The sequence below is a fragment of the Cervus canadensis genome, chromosome 22 (genome assembly GCF_019320065.1).
Source record: "Cervus canadensis isolate Bull #8, Minnesota chromosome 22, ASM1932006v1, whole genome shotgun sequence".
NCBI lineage: Eukaryota > Metazoa > Chordata > Mammalia > Artiodactyla > Cervidae > Cervus > Cervus canadensis.
In genome coordinates this window covers 57,258,018-57,283,683 of record NC_057407.1, presented here as the reverse complement: position 1 = coordinate 57,283,683, position 25,666 = coordinate 57,258,018, and the positions used below count along the sequence as shown (strand labels likewise).

The following is a 25,666-nucleotide window of genomic DNA, read 5'->3' as shown; positions in this document are numbered from 1 at the left end:
ATTTCAATGTCAGTCATGCATAGTATGTCCATGATTCATACCTATATAGTTCCTGCTCCAAAAGATAGAAAGTATTTGGTCTCATTAAAATTTAAATAAAATCAAAGTTTAAATTGGAATACTCTGTATTCCTTTTATGGTTTTATTAAAATAGGGAGCTGAATTCGTGTTTTAAAACTTAGGAGGAAACCACAAAATTCATTATAAGTGGCAATTTACTTAAAATGCCAAAAAATAATATTTGCTAGCTTACTGTGTGGTGAACATGACACTGAACAGCTAACTTCCTCCTCTGAGGTGGTGGGCAGCAGGGCCTAGAGGAGGTGCCGGCAAGGGTTTCACACACTTAGTCTCATGTGATCCTCAGAGCTATTCTGAACGGTATCCTCATCTTACAGATAACTGAAATCACGAAGAGTGTCCAACCAAGCCTGAAGAACTGGGACCTGCAACTAGATGGGCCCTAAACTCTACACTTACTCAACTCTCCTAACTTGTTACCAGGAGAGCATGAAACCACAGACCATGAAACCTAACATATAGGCTTCTTCCCACACCTGAAATACTACCTTTCTTAAAAAGAGCTGCTACTTCTAATACGTTCTCATTGTACCTTTTAACATTTAATGGATCAAATATTTTTGAAAAGCAAGTACACGTAATAAATTGGAAACATTATGTCTTCATACCCTATGCAGTGCACTATATCTGGTTTATTATTTCATGGCACATTACAATAGTGAAGTTAGGGGCCCATTCCTGGTCCAGTCTACTGAAGTCACAATTCACAACACAAGCTCTGAACCTCTTAGCTACTACAAAATGATCAGCAGATGGACTACACATATATTCCCCCAATTGACCAAGACATAGTATACTATTTTTCTGAATTCTCTCTGCTAAGAATCAGGAGTTTCTGAACAACAGGAGAAGGGACAGTTTACAGCAGGAGCTCCCTGAAAAAGTAAAAACAAAAACAAAAAAATACATATCAGGGGCAGAACCAAGATGACTGAGAGGGAAGACATGGAGTTTCTGTTTCCCTACAACTAAGATACTCACAAGATGCTGGTGGGGGAGCCTCTGACAACCAGGCAGATGGGAGGAACCACTGAGCAATCAGGTAGGATGTGAATCGGATCAAAGATGGGAGGAAAAGTAGAGGCCAGACAGAACTGGTGTGACTGAGGGGTGACTAGGAGCACCCGAAGAGGCATGCTTGCCTCCAGGAGGTTAACAGGGAGTAGAAAGGACCTTCAAAGGTTGGAGTATGGGGAGGAGGAATGTTCTTGGCATTTCCTCCTGCCCCAGGGAGGTTGCACAGGCCCCAAGCCTGTCCTATGCCCTTCAGGGACCTCTCTGCCCACATGGGTACTGGGAGTGTGAGAGGGAGTGGGAAGAAGGACACAAGCCAAACTGGGGAGCCCTCAGGGGTCAGGAGAAGTGCCTGCTGCTCCTTTGCCGACTGAGCCCAAGGGAGTCTCCTAAGGCCCTGGGCCTGGGTCTCCACCCTCCAGGGCCCTCTCTGCCCTTCGAGGTGCCTTCCACCCTACAGGACCTACTCTGCCTGTGTAGGTCCTACAGGTGTGAGAGGAAGGGAGTAGGAGGAAGAGCCAAGCCCTGGGGGAAGAGCCACTTGGGGTTCAGAGGATCAGGGTACCTGCCTGGTATTCTACCCACTCGGCCCCAGGGAGCCTCCTGGGGCCCCAGGTGTGATACTCCACACCCTAAGGTGGGAGTGACTGCAGAGGCCCCCTCAGCTAGGCTGAACCCAAGCCCCAAGCCCCAACCAGGGCCTTTTCCAGCAGAGTGGGTCCTGAATCAGGACCCTGCCCCTGCCTAGAGCTAGCCTCCACATAAACCCAGCTCCTGCCTAAGCCCTGCCCATAACAGCTGAGGTTTTTCTGTCTTTTTGTTGCTTTTGTTGTTGTTTTGTTTTGTTTGGGGTTTTTTGTTCTTTGCCATTATCAAGTTCTGTTTTACCCTTCAGTGGTTCTTTCACATATATTCTTATTTTTTTTATAAAATATCTGTTAATTTTCTGAATTCACTTTATTTTTTTTGTTATTGTTATGCTCCCTTTTATTTTTTATGATCATTAATAGTTTTTCTCTTCTTTGCTACTGGAGCTTAGTTTTACCCTCCAGTACTTGTTTTATATAGATTTTTATTTTTCCAAATATATCTGTTAGTTTTCTAAATTTAATTTGTAATTATTTGTTATTGTCCTGCTCCTTTTTTTGGCATGCTCTGTGGCTTGCAAGATCCCATTTCATGGGCCAGAGATCAGGCCTGAGGTCCTGAGGTGGGAGAACTGAGTCAGAACCACTGGACTAACAGAGAACATCATACCCCAGGGAATATTAATTGGAGTGAAGTCTCCTAGACAAAAGAATAAAATACTTAAGAATAAATGTACCTAAGAAAGCAAAAGATCTGTTCTCAGAAAACTATAAAACTCTTATGAAAGAAATCAAACAGGACACAAATGGAGAGATATACCATGTTCTTGGATTTAAAGAATCAATAGAGTAAAGATGAATATACTACCCAAAGCAATCTACAAATTCAGTGCAATTCTTATCAAATTGCCATGGCATTTTCTACAGAATTGGAACAAAAAATCTTACAGTTTGTATGGAAACACATAAGACCCCAAATAGCCAAAGTAATCTTGAGAAAGAAAAATGGAGCAGGAGGAATCAGGCTTCCTGACTTCAAACTATACTAAAAAACTAATCAAAACGGTATGGTACTGGCACAAAAACAGAAATATAAACCAATGGCATAGGTACAGAAAGCCCAGATAAAACCCATGGACCTAAAATCACCTAGTCTATGACAAAGGAGGCAAGACTATACGATGGAGAAAACACAGCCTCGTCAATAAGTGGTGCTGGGAAATCTAGACAGGTACATGTAAAAGAATGAAATTAGAATACTACCTAATATCATACATAAGACAAACTCAAAATGGATTAAAGACCTCAATGTAAGACCAGATACTATAAAATTCTTGGAGGAAAACAAAGGAAAAACACTCTGACATAAATCACATCAAAATCTTTTTTGAACCACCTCCTGAAATAATGAAAATAAAAACAAAATAAGCAACTGGGATCTAATTAAACTTAAAAACTTTTGCACAGCAAAGGAAACCATAAGCAAGACAAAAAGACAAACCTCAGAATGGGACAAAATATTTACAAAGCAGTGGACAAAGGGTTAATCTCCAAAATATAAAACGGCTCATAGAGTTCAATATTAAAAAAAAATTAAAAAATAGGCAGGAGATCTAAATAGACACTTCTCCAAAGAAGAAATACAAATGGCCAACAAACACAAGAAATGATGCTCAACATCACTAATTACCAGAGAAATGCAAATTAAAACTACAATAATCTACCAGTTCATACCAGCCAAAATGGCCATCATCAAAAACTCTACAAACAATAAATGCTGGGGAGGGTGTGGATAAAAAGGAACTCTTATATTGGTGGTTGGGATGTAAATTGGTACAGCCACTGTGGAGAACAGTATGGTGATACCTTAAAAAACTAAACATAGAACTACCATATGATCCAGCAATCCCAACACAGGGCATATACCCTAAGAAAACCATAACTCCAAAAGACACATGTACCCCAGTGTTCATCACAGCACTATTTACAATAGCCAGGACATGGAAGCAACCTAGATGTCCATTGACAGATGAATGGATAAAGATGTGGTACATATACACAATGGAATATTATTCAGTCACAAAAAGGAATGAAATTGGGTTAGTAGGAGGGTAGTGGATGAACCTCGAGCCTGTCATACAGAGTGAAGTGAGTAAAAAAGAGAAAAATATCATATATTAATGCATATATATGGAATCTAGAAAAATGGTGCTGATGAACCTATTTGCAGGGCAGGAACAGAGGCACAGACATGGAGAACAAAGCTGAATATATGTGCCCTAGGTTCAGGCTACAGCAGTCAAAACAGTATGGTACTGGCACAAAAACAGACACATAGATCAATGGGGCAGAGTAGAGAGCCCAGAAATAAACCTACACACACGTGGTCACCTAATCTATGACAAAGGAGGCAAGAATATAAAATGGGGAAAAGAGAGCCTCTTCAACAAAGAGTTCTGGAAAAACTGGACAGCTACATTTAAAACAATGAGATTAGAACATTTCCTCATACCATATACAAAAATAGGGCTTCCCTGGTGGCTCAGCTGGTAAAGAATCCACCTGCAATGCCAGGGACCTGGGTTTGATCCCTGGGTTGGGAAGATCCCCTGGAGAAGGGAAAGGCTACCCACTCCAGTATTCTGGCCTGGAGAATTCCATGGACTATATAGTCCATGGGGTCGCAACTGAGCGACTTTCACTCACTGGCACCCCACTCCAGTACTCTTGCCTGGAAAATCCCATGGACAGAGGAGCCTGGTAGGCTGCATTCCATGGGATCGCGAAGAGTTGGACACGACTGAGTGACTTCACTTTCACTTTTCACTTTTATGCATTGGAGAAGGAAATGGCAACCCACTCCAGTGTTCTTGCCTGGAGAATCCCAGAGATGGGGTCGCACAGTCAGACACGACTGAAGTGATTTAGCAGTAGCAGCATACAAAACTAAACACAAAATAGAGATTAAGGACTTAAATATAAAACTAGAAACCATAAAACTAGAAGAAAACATAGGCAGTATACTCTGATACAGGCCTTCGAAGTATTTTCTTTTTTTTTTTGATATGTCTTCTCAGACACAGCAAACATAGGCAAAAATAAACAAATCAGATCTAATCAAACTTAAAAGCTTTTCCACAGTGAATCAAACTATAGACAAAATGAAAAGACAAACTACTGAATGGGAGAAGATAATTGCAAAAGATATGTCTGATAAGGGGAATATCCAAAATAAATTAAAAACTCATACAATTCAAGATAAAAAGTTAAAAATGGACAGAGCACATTAATAGACATTTCTCCAAAGAAAACATACAGCTGGACAATGGAAACATAAAAAGATGCTCCAACTTGTTAATCATCAGGGAAATTCAGGTCAAAACCATCATGAGAGATCACCTTTTACTTGTCAGAATGGCTATAACCAAAAGGCAATATATAAATGTTGGCAATGATGTGGAGAAAACAAAACCCTAGTATATTGGTGGTGAGAGTGTAAATTGGTTCAGCCACTATGGGAAGCAACACAGAATTTCAACAAAAATTAAAAATATGACTACCATATGACCCAGCAATCCCACTTCTGGTTATATATCTGAAGAAAACGAAAACACTAATTCAGAAAGATGTATGTACCCCAATGTTCATAGCAGCATCATTTACAATTGTCAAGGTGTGGACAACCCAAGTGTCCATCGACAGATGAATGAATAAAAAAGATATGGTGTGTATATACACAATGGAATATTACTCAGCTGTAAAAAGGAATGAAATTCTGCCATTTTCAGCAATGCGGATGGACCTAGAGAATATTATGCTTAGTGTAAATTGTCACACAGAGAAAGATACTTTGTGTGTTTTCACTTACATGTGGAATCTAAAAAATAAAGTATATGAATGCATACAGCAAAACAGAAACAGACTCACAGAGACCAAACTATGCTTTAATATACTATATGTGTTCTTTTCTTTCTGACTTACTTCACTCTGTATAACAGGCTCTTGGTTTATCCACCTCACTAGAATTGACTCAAATTCATTTCTTTTTATGGCTGAGTAATATTGCATTGTGTATATGTACCACAACTCCCTTTATCCATTCATCTGTCATGGACATCTAGGTTGCTTCCATGTCCTGGCTATTGCAAATAGTGCTGCAGTGAACACTGGGGTACATGTGTGTTTTTGAATTGTGATTTTCTCCAGGGTATATGCCACTTACTTATATCTAATAGTTTGTATCTCTTAATCCCCTTCCCCTTTCACCTTTCCCTCTCCCTACAGGTAAACACTAATTTGTTCTCTGTGAGTTGGTCTGTTTCTGTTGAGAAAGTAAGTCAATTGAAATAAATAGATATTTGGAAAATAGTAATACAGATAGTACTCAGAAATGGCCAAATTTGTACAGTGGTAATCTGTAAGTGAAAAGGGTTAGTAAAATAGAGCTAAAAGAGTTAACATGCATACTTTGCATGTCATGCATGTTTATTCATTCATTCATTCCATGTTAATTACTGCTAATATTTTCATCTACTCAATACAGAAATTCTAAGTTTTCAATTCTGTTGTCAAATTACTATTATTTAATCTAAGGAATATGTTATAAAATAAATTATTTACAAATCCAGCTAGTATTAAAAAGCAGAAAAAGAGGATTTTTAATAATAGTGTTGAGATGGCTTTGTGGTTATTTGTTTTACGGCAGTTTAGAAGTACACTAAATACTGCCATGTGGCCACAATATGAACCTAGAAGTTGACATTTTAAGAGTATGCTATAGGCAGGATCACATTCTAATACAGCCATTCGACACTCTAAAATAATAGTTTTCGCCCTTTGTTCTGCCATAGCAAATGGAAAATGATGCTCACATTCTAGATTTAGTCCTGGGAATATACCCAGGTTCTGACAAAATTCTCTCCTCTCTGACAATTTTTTCCAGCACATTTAGGCAATACAGGACTATAGCTATTGTTTATATACAATGGAATGAATCCTCATTTGCACAAGAGGCAATCTAAGTGAGGCCTATACCAGTTGTTTGTCATTTGGCAGAGCAATCAATTACTCCAAGACCACCTGCGACATTTAGAAAAGTATGATTTTTACAATATGCAGAAAAACCACTCTGCATTAAGATGAATAAAAAATACGTTTTTTCACTGTAATGTGGAATAACTCTTAGGTAATAACTTAAATTTTCTCCATATGCATTACTGTGTTCTATAATATTAATCAAAACTATCACTCCTTTATAGGTAAACTTTAGCATTCACTAACAACACTTAAAATGCTATGGCATATTCTGTTTTAAATTTAAATGCATGACAAAGAAGGACACTACATAATGATCAAAGGATCAATCCAAGAAGAAGATATAACAATTATAAATATATATGCACCCAACATAGGAGCACCGCAATATGTAAGGCAAAAGCTAACGAGTATGAAAGAGGAAATTAATAGTAACACAATAATAGTGGGAGACTTTAATACCCCACTCACAACTATGGATAGATCAACTAAACAGAAAATTAACAAGGAAACACAAACCTTAAATGACACAATGGACCAGCTAGACCTAATTGATATCTATAGGACATTTCACCCCAAAACAATCAACTTCACCTTTTTCTCAAGTGCACATGGAACCTTCTCCAGAATAGATCACATCCTGGGCCATAAATCTGGTCTTGGAAAATTCAAAAAAATTGAAATCATTCCAGTCATCTTTTCTGACCACAGTGCAGTAAGATTAGATCTCAATCACAGGATAAAAATTGTTAAAAATTCAAACACCTGGAGGCTAAATAACACGCTTCTGAATAACCAACAAATCATAGAAGAAATCAAAAAAGAAATCAAAATATGCATAGAAATGAATGAAAATGAAAACACAACAACCTAAAACCTATGGGACACTGTAAAAGCAGTGCTAAGGGGAAGGTTCATAGCATTACAGGCTTACCTCAAGAAACAAGAAAAAAGTCAAATAAATAACCTAATTCTACACCTAAAGCAATTAGAGAAGGAAGAAATGAAGCACCCCAGGGTTAGTAGAAGGAAAGAAATCTTAAAAATTAGGGCAGAAATAAATGCAAAAGAAACAAAGGAGACCATAGCAAAAATCAACAAAGCTAAAAGCTGGTTTTTTGAAAAAATAAACAAAATTGACAAACCATTTGCAAGACTCATTAACAAACAAAGAGAGAAGAACCAAATTAACAAAATTAGAAATGAAAATGGAGAGATCACAACAGACAACACTGAAATACAAAGGATCATAAGAGAATACTACCAGCAGCTCTATGCCAATAAAATGGACAACTTGGAAGAAATGGACAAATTCTTAGAAAAGTATAACTTTCCAAAACTGAACCAGGAAGAAATAGAAGATCTTAACAGACCCATCACAAGCAAGGAAATCGAAACTGTAATCAGAAATCTTCCAGCAAAGAAAAGCCCAGGACCAGATGGCTGTTCACAGCTGAATTCTACCAAAAATTTTAGAGAAGACTAACACCTATCTTACTCCAAACTCTTCCAGAAAATTGCAGAAGAGGTAAACTTCCAAACTATCTATGAGGCCACCATCACCCTAATTCCAAAACCAGACAAAGATGCCACAAAAAAAGAAAACTACAGGCCAATATCACTGATGAACATAGATGCAAAAAATCCTTAACAAAATTCTAGCAAACAGAATCCAACAACATATTAAAAAAATCATACACCATGACCAAGTGGGCTTTATCCCAGGAATGCAAGGATTCTTTAATATCCACAAATCAATCAATGTAATACACCACATTAACAAATTGAAAGACAAAAACCATATGATTATCTCAATAGATGCAGAAAAAGCCTTTGACAAAATTCAACATCCATTTGTGATTAAAAACTCTCCAGAAAGCAGGAATAGAAGGAACATACCTCAACATAATAAAAGCTATATATGACAAACCCACCAGCAAAGGCACACCTCAGATGGTGAAAAAAAATTGAAAGCATTTCTTTGAAATCAGGAAAAGACAAGGGTGCCCACTCTCACCACTACTATTCAACATAGTTTTGGAAGTTTTGGCCACAGCAATCAGAGCAGAAAAAGAAGTAAAGGGAATCCAGATAGGAAAGAAGAAGTGAAACTCTCGCTGTTTGCAGATGACATGATCCTCTACATAGAAAACCCTAAAGACTCTTCCAGAAAATTACTAGAGCTAATCAATGAATATAGTAAAGTTGCAGGATATAAAATTAACATACAGAAATCCCTTGCATTCCTATACACTAACAATGAGAGAACAGAAGGAGAAATTAAGGAAACAATACCATTCACCATTGCCACAAAAAAGAATAAAATACTTAAGAGTATATCTACCTAAAGAAACAAAAGACCTATACATAGAAAACTATAAAACACCGATGAAATAAATCAAAGAGGACACAAACAAATGGAGAAACATACTGTGTTCATGGATTGGAAGAATCAATATTGTCAAAATGTCTATACTACCCAAAGCAATCAATAGCTTCAATGCAACCCCTATCAAGCTACCAACGGTATTTTTCACAGAACTAGAACAAATAATTTCACAATTTGTATGGAAATACAAAAAAAACCTCGAATAGCCAAAATAATCCTGAGAAAGAAGAATGGAACTGGAGGAATCAACCTGCCTGACTTCAGACTCTACTACAAAGCCACAGTCATCAAGACAGTACGGTACTGGCACAAAGACAGAAATATAGATCAATGGAACAGAATAGAAAGCCCAGAGATAAATCACGAACCTATGGACACCTTATCTTTGACAAAGGAGGCAAGGATATACAATGGAAAAAAGACAACCTCTTTAACAAGTGGTGCTGGGAAAACTGGTCAACCACTTGTAAAAGAATGAAACTAGAACACTTTCTAACACCATACACAAAAATAAACTCAAAATGGATTAAAGATCTAAATGTAAGAACAGAAACTATAAAACTCCTAGAGGAGAACACAGGCAAAACACTCTCTGACATGAATCACAGCAGGATCCTCTATGACCCACCTCCCAGAATATTGGAAATAAAAGCAAAACTAAACAAATGGGACCTAATGAAACTTAAAAGCTTTTGCACTACAAAGGAAACTATAAGTAAGGTGAAAAGACAGCCCTCAGATTGGGAGAAAATAATAGCAAATGAAGAAACAGACAAAGGATTAATCTCAAAAAATATACAAGCAACCCTGCAAGCCCTCAATTCCATGAAAAAATAAATGACCCAATCAAAAAATGGGCCAAAAATCTAAACAGACATTTCTCCAAAGGAGACATACAGATGGCTAACAAACACATGAAAAGATGCTCAACATCACTCATTATCAGAGAAATGCAAATCAAAACCACAATGAGGTACCATTACACGCCAGTCAGGATGGCTGCTATCCAAAAGTCTACAAGCAATAAATGCTGGAGAGGGTGTGGAGAAAAGGGAACCTCTTACACTGTTGGTGGGAATGCAAACTAGTACAGCCACTATGGAGAACAGTGTGGAGATTTCTTAAAAAACTGGAAATAGAACTGCCATATGACCCAGCAATCCCACTTCTGGGTATACACACTGAGGAAACCAAATCTGAAACAGACATGTGCACCCCAATGTTCATCGCAACACTGTTTATAATAGCCAGGACATGGAAGCAACCTAGATGCCCATCAGCAGACAAATGGATAAGGAAGCTGTGGTACATATACACAATGGAATATTACACAGCCATTAAAAAGAATTCATTTGAATCAGTTCTAATGAGATCGATGAAACTGGGGCCTCTTATACAGAGTGAAGTAAGCCAGAAAGATAAAGAACATTATAGTATACTAACACATATATATGGAATTTAGAAAGATGGTAATGATAACCCTATATGCAAAACAGAAAAAAGAGACACAGATGTACAGAACAGACTTTTGGACTCTGTGGGAGAAGGCGAGGGTGGGATGTTTAGAGAGAACAGCATGTATATTATCTATAGTGAAACAGATCACCAGCCCAGGTTGGATGCATGAGACAAGTGCTCGGGCCTGGTGCACTGGGAAGACCCAGAGGAATTGGGTGGAGAGGGAGGTGGGAGGGGGATCAGGATGGGGAATACATGTAACTACGTGGCTCACTCATGTCAATGTATGACAAAACCCACTACAATATAAAAAAGAAAAAAAAATAAATGCATGAATTGGTAAATGTTTAAAAAGTAGATAGTATAACAAACTGTAGGTCTAAGAAATATATTACATGTTATCTATGCTAAAGAGTTTGTTAAAATATCCAGAGATCTGATTAACTTTGCAGACATAGTCAAGTCTTGAACTAACTAACTCAACATATCCTTTAGGAAAAGTAATTCTTTTTATGAATCACAACTGAACTTCAAATTGCTTACATATGTATGTGTTTTGATCTCACTGTTATAAAATTAATCAATAACAATCATTTTAGCTTCATGGCTATATTATGAACTTACCTTGTACCAAAATAGCTGGAGTGGGGCATAGTCAACATAACATCTTAATAATGTTTTGGACATCTTAATAACAAAGTTATCTCTTTTCAGCATCTATGCTGATCATGTAAATGTCCCCAAACTGTCAATAACCCTTACAAAGCAAATTTTAAAAATGTGGAGACATGGACTAATATTACAGTAAATCAACTCACATCTCCTAAAAGTTCATATGTATTAACTCTACAAAAGAACACGAATTAAGGACGTTAAAGTGAAAACAACATTAAGCAATAATTCCAAATTAACCAAAATAGTAAAACAGAATCTTATACTTGAGTCATATACATATGTTAAAAGCACAATCACTAAGTGTTTTTTTCCTGAATTATCCAGGTTTAGTTAAAAACTTTACTGTTCCTGTTGAACATTTGGTCCACTTTCATAGAAATTAGAAATGTTAATGAACACACTCTTTTTTTCTCAAACAATTACTATAAACTGTTATTCTTTAAGAATTCATAATTTCTACCTTATTAGGGAAACAATTTGATATAACATTGCTTTAATCAAATAAAATAAGTAAAAAGAATTATCTGCATCAGAGTAAAGGAGATAGAAGAAAAGATATGCTTTACTCTCTTATATCATATAGGTGCACAGCTTATAGAAATACATATGTAAAACATAGTTACTATTTTTTGGTACTAGGTATGTACTGTTAGCTTCAAAATTCAACTGGCTAACATTCCTACCAAAGCAAAAACACAAACTTTAGAAAGATAGCTCATATATTTCATCAAATAAGTGAACACAGAAAGCACCTTGACACTGTTAATTTGGCAAACTATATAAAAATGATGAACAGATGAAACGAGATTCTCCTGTTGTTTGTACTAGAGTTACCTCCCAAGCATCATTTGGGTATTCAGGCCCAACCACAATTCTGTGTTCACCCATTGTGTGCTTGAGACCAATGTTATCTAATATAAGTACTACCATGTTCTTTGAGACTGTGGAGAATCACAGTGGGAAGGCTGTGGGACTGCCACCCCGTCACTAACTCAGCCTCTAGCTCCTTAACGTGGGCCCTGAGCAGGAGGGGTGGCACTTTCAGAAGCAGGTCAAGAGGCAGCAAAGCTGAAGAAATAAAAGGGGGAAAGACATGAGACTGTAACACAAATTGCACTGAAGTTCAGGGTGGTGTGTGTGATGTTACTGCTGACAAAGCTAAATTACCTGGTCTCGGTCTGGATCCTATTCCACCAGTGAAGTCTCTGTAAGCAGAATGAGAAGGTTTATTCAACTTTGATTTGACTAACATTTACTGAAAGCTTATATCTCACTATGGTTTATGAATCCATATGAAAATATAGGTTTGTTTTTCCTGAAGATGTCCTCAAGAGTTTAATAAAAGGAAAAAAGAGACATAATTGAACTCAGAGCAGAACAGACATTCTATGACCATTGGAAGAATCTGGTTGCATCGCAGTTGTTCATAAGCTCTAAGAATAATTACAAGCCTAAATCTTAGGCTTGAATGATTTTCTTGTTACATTTAAAATCAAAATATTTTAACTTCCCTGGTGGTTCAGTGGTAAAGAATCTGCCTGCCATGCAGGAGACATAGTTTTGATATCTGATCCAGAAAGATCCCACATGACTTGCAGCAAAGAAGCCCTTGTGCCACAACTATTGAGTCTGTGCTCTGGAGCCTGGGAACCACAACTACTGAGCCCATGTGCTGCAACCACGGAAGCTGATGTGCCCTAGAGCCCACACTCGGCAACAAGAGAAGCCATTGCAATGAGAAACCTGCGCACTGCAACTAGAGAGTAGCCCCAGCTCGCCCCAACTAGAGATAAGCCAGCACAGCAAGGAAGACTCAGAGCAGCCAAAAATAAATTTAAAAAATAAAACAAAAATACTTATTTTGTATGAAAAAGAAATAGCATTTAAAATTTTATATTTAGTATGTTCCATGCTTTATTTCTACTGTCTTAAGAAACTATAACTCTTCCTAAGAAATGAGATAATTTTTACATTTAAGAGGAATATATTTTTCCTTATGTTCTCAGCATTCTTACCATCACTTTTTTGCCCTATTCTAAGATTTAGGATTTCCTTATCATCATGCAAGTTGGTCTCAGGGCCTTTAGCTGAGTGGAAGAGTCATTAGACCCTACTAAGGACAGCCATAAATAACATTCAATCTTGTTTATCTACTAGAATAGTAGAGACAAGTTCTTAACAGTTTTTTTTTAAGAAATAAGAAACATCTATGGCCTGACAAATTATAAGAACCATAAGCTACTGCAACACAACCAAAGTACATCAAACATCCTCTATGCTTAAGGCACATGATAGGTATTTACTAAGTGGGAATTGACATGGGGACTCAGACACAAAGAAACATGACTGATAATTCTATTACCCCAACCTTTTCACTATAGTCACAGAAATAATGATACATACATGCAACACATACCCAAGTTATCAAGCATAGCAAATTTGGCACTCATTCACCCACCACTCAACTTAATTACTAGAATAATATCAAAGTGTGTACATCTAACTGTGAACTCCTTCCCTCTCCATTTCCATCCTTCCAATTCCCCACCAATCCACTCCTCCCTTGATCCTATTTATTTTTTCTGTCCCATTCCCAGCCCATATTTCCAGACCCTTGAAAACTAAATGAAACTCATCAGTTTTACATAGGCAATACATTCTTCTTACACCTGTCACATGTTTACATAAGGAAAAGGGATGACCCCTGCCTCATATTTTCAAAGAGGGGCATAATCTTAGCAGTGTCCTTATGAGTGTGGGCAGAAGCCTCAGGACTGAGATGAGTGGTAGAGCGTCTGTTCCAGCAAATCATTCCCTTGCATACAGGTTACCCCTCAGCAAGGGCAAACACAGCCCACACCTTAGTCCTCTAGACAAGCCCAGCACTGTCCAACAGAAATATGCAAACTATAAACAGAAGTCTAAATTTTCTGGTAGCCACAGTTTTAAGAAGTAGAAAGAAAAAAGTGAAATTAATTTTAATAACATTTTAAACTAAAATAACCAAAATATTATTTAAACATGTACTAAATAGAAATATTAATGCAATTTTAAAGATTTAAATGAAATTTAAAATTCTTGGGACATACAGGCAATCTGGTCCCAGGGCAGAGCCCAAGAGTGGCAGCAGTGGTCATTGCTGGTGCTTACTCAAGCAGCATCCCAGAAGTTTCTCGGATTCTGATAGGGATGCTCTACCACAGCTAACCTCTGACACATCCCAGGAGTCCACATAGCTCTCTGCTAGCCCAGCAGAGTTGTTCCACAAATGTGTAGGGGGTGGTGGCAGAGGCAGAGAGAAATGATTGGCTATGAAAAACAAACGGGGCTTACATCTGAGTCAGTATCCGACTGGAGTTGCAGATGCCTACACAGTCAGTGCATTAGATCTCCATCAATGTACAGACCACACTTGTTTCAGCACCCCATGCCACTGAAGCAAAGGTCTTGGTGCATGGAAGAGGGGAAAAAATCCACTTAAAGGGGATAGAGCTAGCTTCTTCTCTGGCAATTTAAAAGCAGACCTCACTCCTAACAGGGCAGTGATGGCCACTGGGCAGAGAGGAAGTCCTGCCTCAGATCTGGTGCCAACTCTAGCCCCTCCATCTCTAGCACCACTGCCTATTAAGGGGATAGCTTCCAGCACATCCTGAGGAAAGGTATAACTGGCATCCACCTCAAATCCAGCTCACCCGTCAAAGGCAGGTACAAGGCACACACAGTGTGCAGAGGGATGTTCCCACATAAAAACAGCCATTTCAAGACTGCAGTGGACAACTGTTTCACCTAAAGTAATAGAGACAGAGAAAGCTAAATAAAAAGAAGAACTACTGTCAATTGAAAAAGCCAAGAAAACCCCTGAAAAATAATGAAACAGAAATAAACAATTTACCACAAGAGAATTTAAAACATGACTAATAATAAACTTTATAAAGGAAAAGAACTGATCTCAACAATGAACATTTTAAAATATTTTAAAAAAAGATCCAATCAGAAAGTTGAGGGACACAAGATCAATACACAGAAATCACTTGCATTCCTGTATACTAACAATGAAAAATCAGAAAAAGAAACTAAGGAATCAATTCCATTTACCATTGCAACAGAAAGAATAAAATATCTAGAAGTAAACCTACCTAAGGAGACAAAAGAACTGTATGCAGAACATTATAAGACACAGGTGAAAGAAATGAAACACAACATAAAGAGATGGAAAGATATTTCATGTTCCTGGGTATGAAGAATCAATACTGTGAAAATCACCATACTACCAAATACAATCTACAGATTCAATGCAATCCCTATCAAATTACCAATGGCATTTTTCACAGAACTAGAACAAAAAATTTCACAATTCATATGGAAACACAAAAGATCGTGAATATCTAAAGCAGTCTTGAGAAAGAAGAATGGAGCTGAAGGAATCAACCTTCCTGACTTCAGACTATACTACAAAACTACAGTCATCAAGACAGTATGGTACTGAAACCAAAACAGAAGTATAGACCAATGGAACAAGATAGAAAGCCCAGAGATAAACCTACACACCTACGGGTAGCTTATTATCAACAAAGGGGGCAAGAAGATACAATGGGACAAAGATAGCCTTTTCAATAAGTGGTGTTGGGGAAACTGGACATATACATGCAAAAGAATGAAATTAGAACACTTCCTAACACCATACAGAAAGATAAGCTCAAAATGGATTAAAGACCTAAATGTAAGATCAGAAACTAAAAAGGTCTTAGAGGAAAACATAGGCAGAACACTCGATTAGATAAATCAAAGCAAAATCCTCTATGACCCACCTCCTAGAGTAATGAAAATAAAATAAAAAATAAACAAGTGGGACCCAATTAAACCTAAAAACTTTTGCAGAGCAAAGGAAACTACAAACAAGGTGAAAAGACAACCCTCAGAATGAGAGAACATAATAGCAAAGGAAACAACTGGCAAAGACTCAATCTACAAAATATACAAGCAGTTCATACAACTCAATACCAGAAAAACAAACAACCCAATCAAAAAGTGGGAAAAAGACCTAAACAGACATTTCTCCAAAGAAGACATACAGAGAGCTAACAAACACATGAAAAGATGCTCAACATTGCTCATTACTGGAGAAATATAAATCAAAACTACAATGAGATACCAACTCACACTAGTCAGAATGGCCATCATCAAAAAGTCTACAAACAATAAATGCTGGAGAGGATGTGGAGAAACGGGAATTCTCTTGCACTGCTGGTGGGAATGTAAACTGATCCAGCCACAAAACTACCATATGACCCAGCAATCCCACTACTAGGCATATACCGTGAAGAAACCAAAATTGAAAAAGACACAAGTACCCCAATGTTCATTGCAGCTCTATTTACAATAGCTAGAAGATTGAAGCACCCTAGATGTCCATTGACAGATGAACGGATAGAGAAGCTGAGATACATATATACAATGGAATATTACTCAGCCATAAAAAGGAAGACATTTGAGTCCGTTCTAATGAGGTGGATGAACGTAGAGCCTATTATACAGTGAAGTAAGTCAGAAAGAGAGATATAAATATCACATTCTACCACATATATAAGGAATCTAGAAAGATGGCCCTGATGAATTTATTTGCAGGGCAGATCATGAACTCCTTATTGCCAAATTCAGATTTAAATTGAACAAAGTGGGGAAAACCACTAGACCATTCAGGTATAACTTAAATCAAATCCCTTATGACTATACAGTGGAAGTGAGAAATAGATTTAAGGGACTATATCTGATAGAGTGCCTGATGAACTATGGATGGAGGTTTGTGGCATTATACAGGAGACAGGAATCAGGACCATCCTCAAGAAAAATAATGCAATAAAGCAAAATGGCTGTCTGAAGAGGCCTTACAAATAGCTGTGAAAGGAAGAGAAGCAAGAAGCAAAGGAGAAAAATAAAGACATACCCATTTGAATGCAGAGTTCCAAAGAATAGCAAGGAGAGATAAGAAAGCCTTCCTCAGTGATCAATGCAAAGAAATAGAGGAAAACATAGAATGGGAAAGACTAGAGATCTCATCAAGAAAAAAAGAGATACCAAGGAAACATTTCATGCAAAGATGGGCTCAATAAAGGACAGAAGTGGTATGGAACTAACAGAAGCAGGAGATATTAAGAAGAAGTGGCAAGAATACACAGAAGAACTGTACAAAAAAGAGCTCCATGACACAGATAATCATAATGGTGTGATCACTCACACTCACCTAGAGCCAGACATCCTGGAATGTGAAGTCAAGTGGGCTTAGGAAGCATCACTACAAACAAAGCTAGTGGAGGTGATGGAATTCCAGTTGAACTATTTCAAATCCTAAAAGATGATGCTGTGAAAGTGCTGTACTTAATACGCCAGAAAATTTGGAAAACTCAGCAGTGACCACAGGACTGGAAAAGGTCAGTTTTCATTCCAATCCCTAAGAAAGGCAATCTGAAAGAATGCTCAAACTACCGCACAATTGCACTCATCTCACACGTTAGTAAAGTAATGCTCAAACCTCTCCAAGCCAGGATTCAGCAATATGTGAACTGTGAATTTCCAGATGTTCAAGCTGGTTTGAGAAAAGGCAGAGGAACCAGAGATCAAATTGCCAACATCTGCTGGATCATCGAAAAAGCAAGAGAGTTCCAGAAAAACGTCTATTTCTGCTTTATTGACTACTCCAAAGCCTTCAACTGTGTGGATCACAATAAACTGTGGAAAATTCTTCAAGAGATGGGAATACCAGACCACCTAACCTGCCTCTTGAGAAACCTGTATGCAAGTCAGGAAGCAACAGTTAGAACTGGACATGGAACAGCAGACTGGTTCTAAATAGGAAAAGGAGTCCGTCAAGGCTGTATATTGTCAAACTGCTTATTTAACTTATATGCAGAGTATACCATGAGAAATGCTGAACTGGAGGAAGCACAAGTTGGAATCAAGATTGCCAGGAGAAATATCAATAACCTCAGATATGCAAATGACACCACCCTTATGGCAGAAAGTGAACTCCTTGAAAGGAATATTATGACCAACCTAGATAGCATATTAAAAAGCAGCGACATTACTTTGTCAACAAAGGTCTGTCTAGTCAAGGCTATGGTTTTCCCAGTAGTCATGTATGGATTTGAGAGTTGGACTATAAAGAAAGCTGAGCACCAAAGAATTGATGTTTTTAAACTGTGTTTTTGGAGAAGACTCTTGAGAGTCCCTTGGACTGCAAGGTCTGACCAGTCCATCCTAAAGGAGATCAGTCCTGGGTGTTCATTGGAAGGACTGATGATGAAGCTGAAACTCCAATACTTTGGCCACCTTATGCAAAGAACTGACTCATTGGAAAAGACCCTGATGCTGGGAAAGATTGAGGGCAAGAGGAGAAGGGGACGACAGAGGATGAGATGGTTGGGTGGTGTCACTGACACAATGGACATGGGTTTGGGTGGACTCAGGTAGTTGGTGATCAACAGGGAGACCTCGCATGCTGTGAGGTTCATGGGGTCGCAAAGAGTCAGACACGATTGAGTGACTGAACTGACTGATACTTGTATCACAAAAAATAGCCTTTAAAACAAAGTTTAGAAAGAAGAAGAAAGAATAGCATATAATGATAAGAGGATCAATAACAGAAGAAGATATGACACTTATTAAGATTATGCACCTAATATCAGAGTATATATATGTGTGTGTGTATGTGTGTATATATATATATATATATATATATATATATATATAAATCAAATCTAACAGCCATAAAGGGAGATATTGACAGGAATACAATAATAGTAGGAGTCTTTAACACCCCACTGACATCAATGGACTGATCTTCTAGACAGAAAACCCATAAGACAACAGAGGTCCTACATGACAAAAGACCAGTTGGAGTTAACTGTATCTACAGGATACCACATCCCCCAAAGTCCAGAGTATACCATGTTCCTGTCAAGCATGTATGGAACATTCTCTAGAATAGACCAAATACTAGGCCACAAAGCAAACCTCAACAAACTCAAGAGAATAAAAATTTCAAGCATATTTTCTGACCAGAACAGCATGAAACTAGAAATCAGCCACAGAAAGATGAGGGGGAAATGAACACATGGAGACTAAACAAACTCCTACTAAAAAACCAATGGGCTAATGATGCCATCAAACAAGAAATCAGAAACTATGTCCTGAGAAGTGACAACCATAATTTTATAAAATCTATGAAATGCAGGAAACTCACTAAGAGTAAAGTAATACATGTTTTTTTCCAAAAAGCAACAAAAATTTCAAATGAACAACCTAACCCACCACCTACAAGAATTAGAGAAAGAAGAACAAAACCCAAGGAAATAGTAAAGATCAGAAAGTGAAAGTCACTCAGTCATGTCCAACTCTTTGAGACTCCATGGACTATAGAGTCCATGGAATTCTCCAGCCCAGAATACTGGAGTGGGTAGCCTTTCCCTTCTCCAGGGGATCTTCCCAACCCAGGGATAGAATCCAAGTCTCCCACATTGCACATGGATTATTTACCAGCTGAGCCACAAGGGAAGCAAGATCAGAAAGAAAGAAATAAAATTGAAAAAAAAAAAAGGCAATACAAAAGATTAATAGAACTGTGCTGAGCAGGGCCCTGTGGGACTCCAGGGCAGGAAGGCCTTTTTATCCCCCATTCCTTGTAGGCAAGACTCCAGACTTCATGATCTTCTCTGAGTTCCAAAGGGCAGAACCGTTGCTAATCAAAGGAAAATTAGCAATGAAACCACCTGAGGCAAGATTAAAGGGACCAGAGAGGCTCTTAGGTGGTCCAGTCTCCTAATCCTGATGAGCCTCTCTAGGATCTAATATATAATACAAATGAACATTTATGCAAAACAGACTCACAGATGTAGAAAGCAAACAACTGATTACCATAGGGGTGAGGGAAGAATGGAGGGATAACTTAAGAATGTGGGATTAAAAAGAAGACATACAGATGGCTAAAAAACACATGAAAAGATGCTCAACATCACTCATTATCAGAGAAATGCAAATCAAAACCACAATGAGGTACCATTACACGCCAGTCAGGATGGCTGCTATCCAAAAGTCTACAAGCAATAAATGCTGGAGAGGGTGTGGAGAAAAGGGAACCCTCTTACACTGTTGGTGGAATGCAAACTAGTACAGCCACTATGGAAAACAGTGTGGAGATTCCTTAAAAAACTGGAAATAGAACTGCCATATGACCCAGCAATCCCACTTCTGGGCATACACACTGAGGAAACCAGATCTGAAAGAGACACGTGCACCCCAATGTTCATCGCAGCACTGTTTATAATAGCCAGGACATGGAAGCAACCTAGATTCCCATCAGCAGATGAATGGATAAGGAAGCTGTGGTACATATACACCATGGAATATTACTCAGCCATTAAAAAAGAATTCATTTGAATCAGTTCTAATGAGATGGATGAAACTGGAGCCCATTATACAGAGTGAAGTAAGCCAGAAAGATAAAGACCAATACAGTATACTAACGCATATATATGGAATTTAGAAGGATGGTAATGATAACCCTATATGCAAAACAGAAAAAGAGACACAGATGTACAGAACAGACTTTTGGACTCTGTGGGAGAAGGCGAGGGTGGGATGTTTAGAGAGAACAGCATCGAAACATGTATATTATCTAGGGTGAAACAGATCACCAGCCCAGGCTGTATGCATGAGACAAGTGCTCGGGCCTGGTGCACTGAGAGGAATTGGGTGGAGAGGGAGGTGGGAGGGGGGATAGGGATGGGGAATACATGTAAATCCATGGCTGATTCATGTCAATGTAGGACAAAAACCACTACAATATTGTAAAGTAATTAGCCTCCAACTAATAAAAATAAATGGAAAAAAAAAGAAATGGTAAAAAAAAGAATGTGAAATTAAGAGATACAAACTACTATATACATAATAGATAAGAAACGAGGATATATTGCACATCATAGGAAAACAGAGCCATTATCTTGTAATAACATTTAACACAATACAAGTCACTGTGCTGTACATCTGAAACTAACACAATATTGTAAATCAACTATACTTCAGTAAAAAGATATTTTAAGAAAAAAAAATATGCTAGTGGGCATATATGAAATAGACCTCCCTGGTAATGCTGAGTTTCTTTCAGCTTTGCCGCCCCTTTATATGATTTTAAAGTTCTCCTTAAGAAATTTCAGGGAATCTTTAAAAATAACCATCACACATTCACTCACTCATTCAAAAATATTTACTAAGTGCTCACTGTGTGTAGGCACCGTGTTAGATATTGGAGATGGAATATTGAAAAGAAATTGTCCCCACAGTCTTAGAAGTTACAAGATTACACAGGTATAGCAGAAAAATTGTTAATTTCTCTGGAAATTATATCACAGATCATAAGAAAACATAGTCATCTGAAATTTCACAACAGAAAAAACTCTTAATGACAACTTTTAACTATAAAAGTGTTGGGTCCACAAACACAAACAATGGACAGAAGATTAGGCAGAGTCTGAGGGACCCACCTGATGTGAAGAGCTGACTCATTTGAAAAGAGCCTGATGTTGGGAAAGACTGAAGGCAGGAGGAGAAGGGGATGACAGAGGATGAGATGGTTGGATGGCATCAGACTCAATGGACACTAGTTTGGAGAAACTCCAGGAGTTGGTGATGGACAGGGAGGCCTGGCGTACTGCAGTTCATGGGGTCGCAAAGAGTCAGACACGACTGAGCAACTGAACTGAACTGAACTGAGGGAAGTCTGCCTCTAGATTGAACCAGACTGAATGTTTATGTCTAATGGGACATTATGGCTTCAGAGGGTGGTTTCCTATGACAGTACAAGCTGGAAAATAGCCAGAAATGGCCCAACACAAAGAAAACGTTCCAGAAATGTTTTGTGGTGAAAAGGTTTATCATAATGAAGTTTGTGTCTTCTGAAAGTTTTGAAATGGGAATTGATCAATAACATTTCAGATCAATAAAACAATTTCAGAGAAATGGAAGGTTTTAAAAAATTCTTAAAGGTCTTTTCAGCTCTCTTCAGATCTGGTGTGTATTCACAAACCAAATTCCTCATGCAGAATTCATAAGCTAAAACAGAAATTGAAGCACCAAATATGAGTAATAGCCGACAACTCACATTTTACCTGACCAATACAGGTTAAGGGGGCAACTGGAGGTATTAGCTTTGTAATTTTTTAAATCAAGTTTTCACTGATAAATGCAAGTGTGAGGCAAATTATTTAGGTGATTATTTTGTCAGAGGCATGCTGGTCATGAAGATAGGGTCCAGAATTCTATACCTCATCAAATTCTTTTAAATGTATCTCTGAACTGAGGAATATTTTCACATGCATTGCAAGTGCATCACATCATTTAATTCAACTATGAAAAGTAGTCAATACAATTTAATGCTGATAGAAGAAATATTTGACCTTATGATGAAACGAGAAGCCTGGCTTACAACATTAAGATGATGCAACCTCACCATCTAAGCTCACTAGCATTTTACATCTTGAAAGTATCTTTCAGGCTTTGACATCATAAACATACCCTGTGTGAATAAGTGACATTATGTATGGATGCTTTCTCCTGCTCATTAAGGGCTTTTTGTTCACCTGTAATGTTAATGGAGTTGGTATCACTGCAGGACGGCGGCATGGTGCTACTGTGGCTCTCCACTTGTACTCCAATTGTAGCTAGGAACTAACAAGCAATAAGCCAGGAAATTTTAGAATTGTCATAGAAAAGGATAGAATGATTTTACTGAGAACAAATTGCCAACATTTGTTGGAACACATAAAAAGCAAGAGAATTCCAGAAAAAAAATCTACTTCTGTTTCACTGACTATGCTAAAGCCTTTGACTGTGTGAATCACAGCAAACTGTGGAAAATTCTTAAAGAGATGTGAACACCAGACCACCTTACCTGCCTCCTGAGAAACCTGTATGCAGGTCAGGAAGCAACAGTGGGCAGTGGACATGGGGAAATGGACTGGTTCCAAGCTGAGAAAGGAGCCTGTGAAGGCTGGCTATATATTGTCATCCTGCTTACTTAATTTATATACAGAGTGTGTGCGAGTGTGCATGTTCAGTCAGTTCCGTTGTGTTCAACTCTTTGCTACCCTGTGGACTGCAGCTCACCAGGCTCCTCTGTCCATGGGAGTCTGCAGGCAGGAATATTGGAGTGGGTTTCCAAGCCTTCCTCCAGTGGATCTTCCCGACCCCAGGTATCAAACTCACTTCTGCCTGTGTCTCCTTCATTGCAGGCAGATTCTTTACCCACTGAGCCACCTGGGAGGCCCTAAATAAAGAGTATATCATGCCAAATGCCAGGCTGCATGAGTCACAGCTGTAATCAACATTGCTGGGAGAAATATCAATAACCTCAAATATGCAGATGACACCACTCCAGTGGCAGAAGGTGAAAGAGGAAAGTGAAAGAGCTGGCTTAAAGCTCAACATTCAAAAAACGAAGATCATGGCATCCAGTCCCATCACTTCACAGCAAATAGATGGGGAAACAATGGAAACAGTGACAGACTTTATTTTCTTGGGCTCAAAAATCACTGCAGATGGTGACTGTAGCCATGAGATTAATATGCTTACTCCTTAGAAGAAAAGCCATGACAAACCTAGATAGACTATGAAAAAGCTGACATATCACTTTGCCAGTAAAGGTCTGGATAGTCAAAGCTATGGTTTTTCCAGTAGTCATGTATGAATGTGAGTTGCACCATAAAGAATGCTAAGAATTGATACTTTTGAATTGTGGTTCTGGAGAAGACTCTTGAGAGTCCCTTGGACAGCAAGGAGATCAAACTTGTCAATCCTAAAGGAATTCAATATTCACTGGAAGGATTGATGCTGAAGTTGAAGCTCCAGTCCTTTGGCCACCTGATGCAAAGAGGTGACTCACTGGAAAACACCCTGATGCTGGGAAAACTTGAGGGCAGGAGAGAAAGTGGTGACAGAGGATGAGATGGTTGGATGGCATCATCAACTCAATGGACATGAGTTTAAGCAAACTCTGGGAGATAGTGAAGGACAGGAAAGCCTGGAGTGCTGCAGACCATGTGATCGCAAAGAGTGGGACGCAGCTGAGCAACTGAGCAACAAAAACAACTGACAGCAAATAGTTTTTCTAAGACTGCTTGATTGTGACATCAGCTTCTAGGCCAGGTTAGCAGCAGCAAGCAGTGATCAAACGTGTGCAATCAATTTAAGGGAAACTAGATCTGGATTATTAGAAACTGGATTATGAAAAAGTAGTGGGAGTCTCTATTCTCTATAGCTTTAAATCAAAATAATCAACTTTTGCTATAGGGAGGCAAGATTCCTAGGTCCCGAGATCACACAAGTTCTTTCCAGTCACATGTATGATACTGGATGGTCACAAACATTTCCAATCATCTCTATACACAAAGACTAGAATCAGGCACACATCCTTGAAAACAATTATGCATACATTGATTCATCAAAGAGGCTGTGAACCACAGGTATCTCTGATACTGCAAACATTCAATGTCTGAAACTAGCCTGCCAACTGTATTCTGTTGCCTTGGCAACGTGGAAAAATCTTATGCCTAAACAACAGGATCTTTAAAAAGGGTTTAAGCTGTTGACTATGGCAAAGGCTGTAGGTTCAAGCCAGGAGGTGAGGTTTTAGTCCAATTATAGACAGAGATACAGAATTTGTGCTAAGATTACAGTCATTCATCTATTAACTGACAAGTATTTGTGGACTGGTTCAGTTCAGTTCACTTCAATTGCTCAGTCATGTCCGACTCTTTGCGACCCCATGAACCGCAGCACCCCAGGCCTCCCTGTCCATCACCAACTCCCGGAGTTTATCCAAACTCATCTCCATTGAGTCAGTGATGCCATCCAACCATCTCATCCTCTGTCGTCCCCTTCTCCTCCTGCCTTCAATCTTTCCCAACATCAGGGTCTTTTCAAATGAGTCAGCTCTTCGCATCAGGTGGGTCCCTCAGACTCTGCCTAATCTTCTGTCCATTGTTCATGTTTGTGGACCCAACAACTTTTTTGCATCTTGTTTTGCATACTGGTTTTGCATCTTTTCTATATATTTATGCAACTCTGTATCACTGAGTAGTGTCCAATAAAAAAGAAAAAGACTTTTGATGGTGTACTTTATGGCATCAGTTCAGTTCAGTCACTCAGTTGTGTCTGACTCTTTGTGATCCTGTGGACTGAAGCCATCCCTGTCCATCACCAACTCCTGGAGATTGCTCAATTTCATGTCCATCAAGTTGGTAACGCCATCCAACCATCTCATCCTCTGTCTTCCCCTTATCCTCCTGCCTTCAATCTTGCCCAGCATCAGGGTCTTTTCCAATGAGTCAGTTCTTCACATCAGGTGGCCAAAGTATCGGAGCTTCAGTTTCAATTTCAG

General features: G+C 38.5%; 1 protein-coding gene across 2 annotated transcripts in view; it reads right to left on the bottom strand.

The window, feature by feature from the left end:
* Positions 1–25,666, bottom strand: part of NEK10 (NIMA related kinase 10) — a 290,181-nt gene that overhangs the window by 62,100 nt on the left and 202,415 nt on the right. Inside the window, exons 29-30 of one of the 2 annotated variants that reach the window (XM_043443206.1) lie at positions 12,406–12,443; positions 12,166–12,306 (exon numbers count right to left, since the gene is read on the bottom strand). In XM_043443206.1, the coding sequence (XP_043299141.1) occupies positions 12,166–12,306; positions 12,406–12,443 (179 nt within the window). The remainder of the gene's footprint in view (positions 1–12,165; positions 12,307–12,405; positions 12,444–25,666) is intronic. The other variant, XM_043443207.1, reaches the window with a different exon arrangement.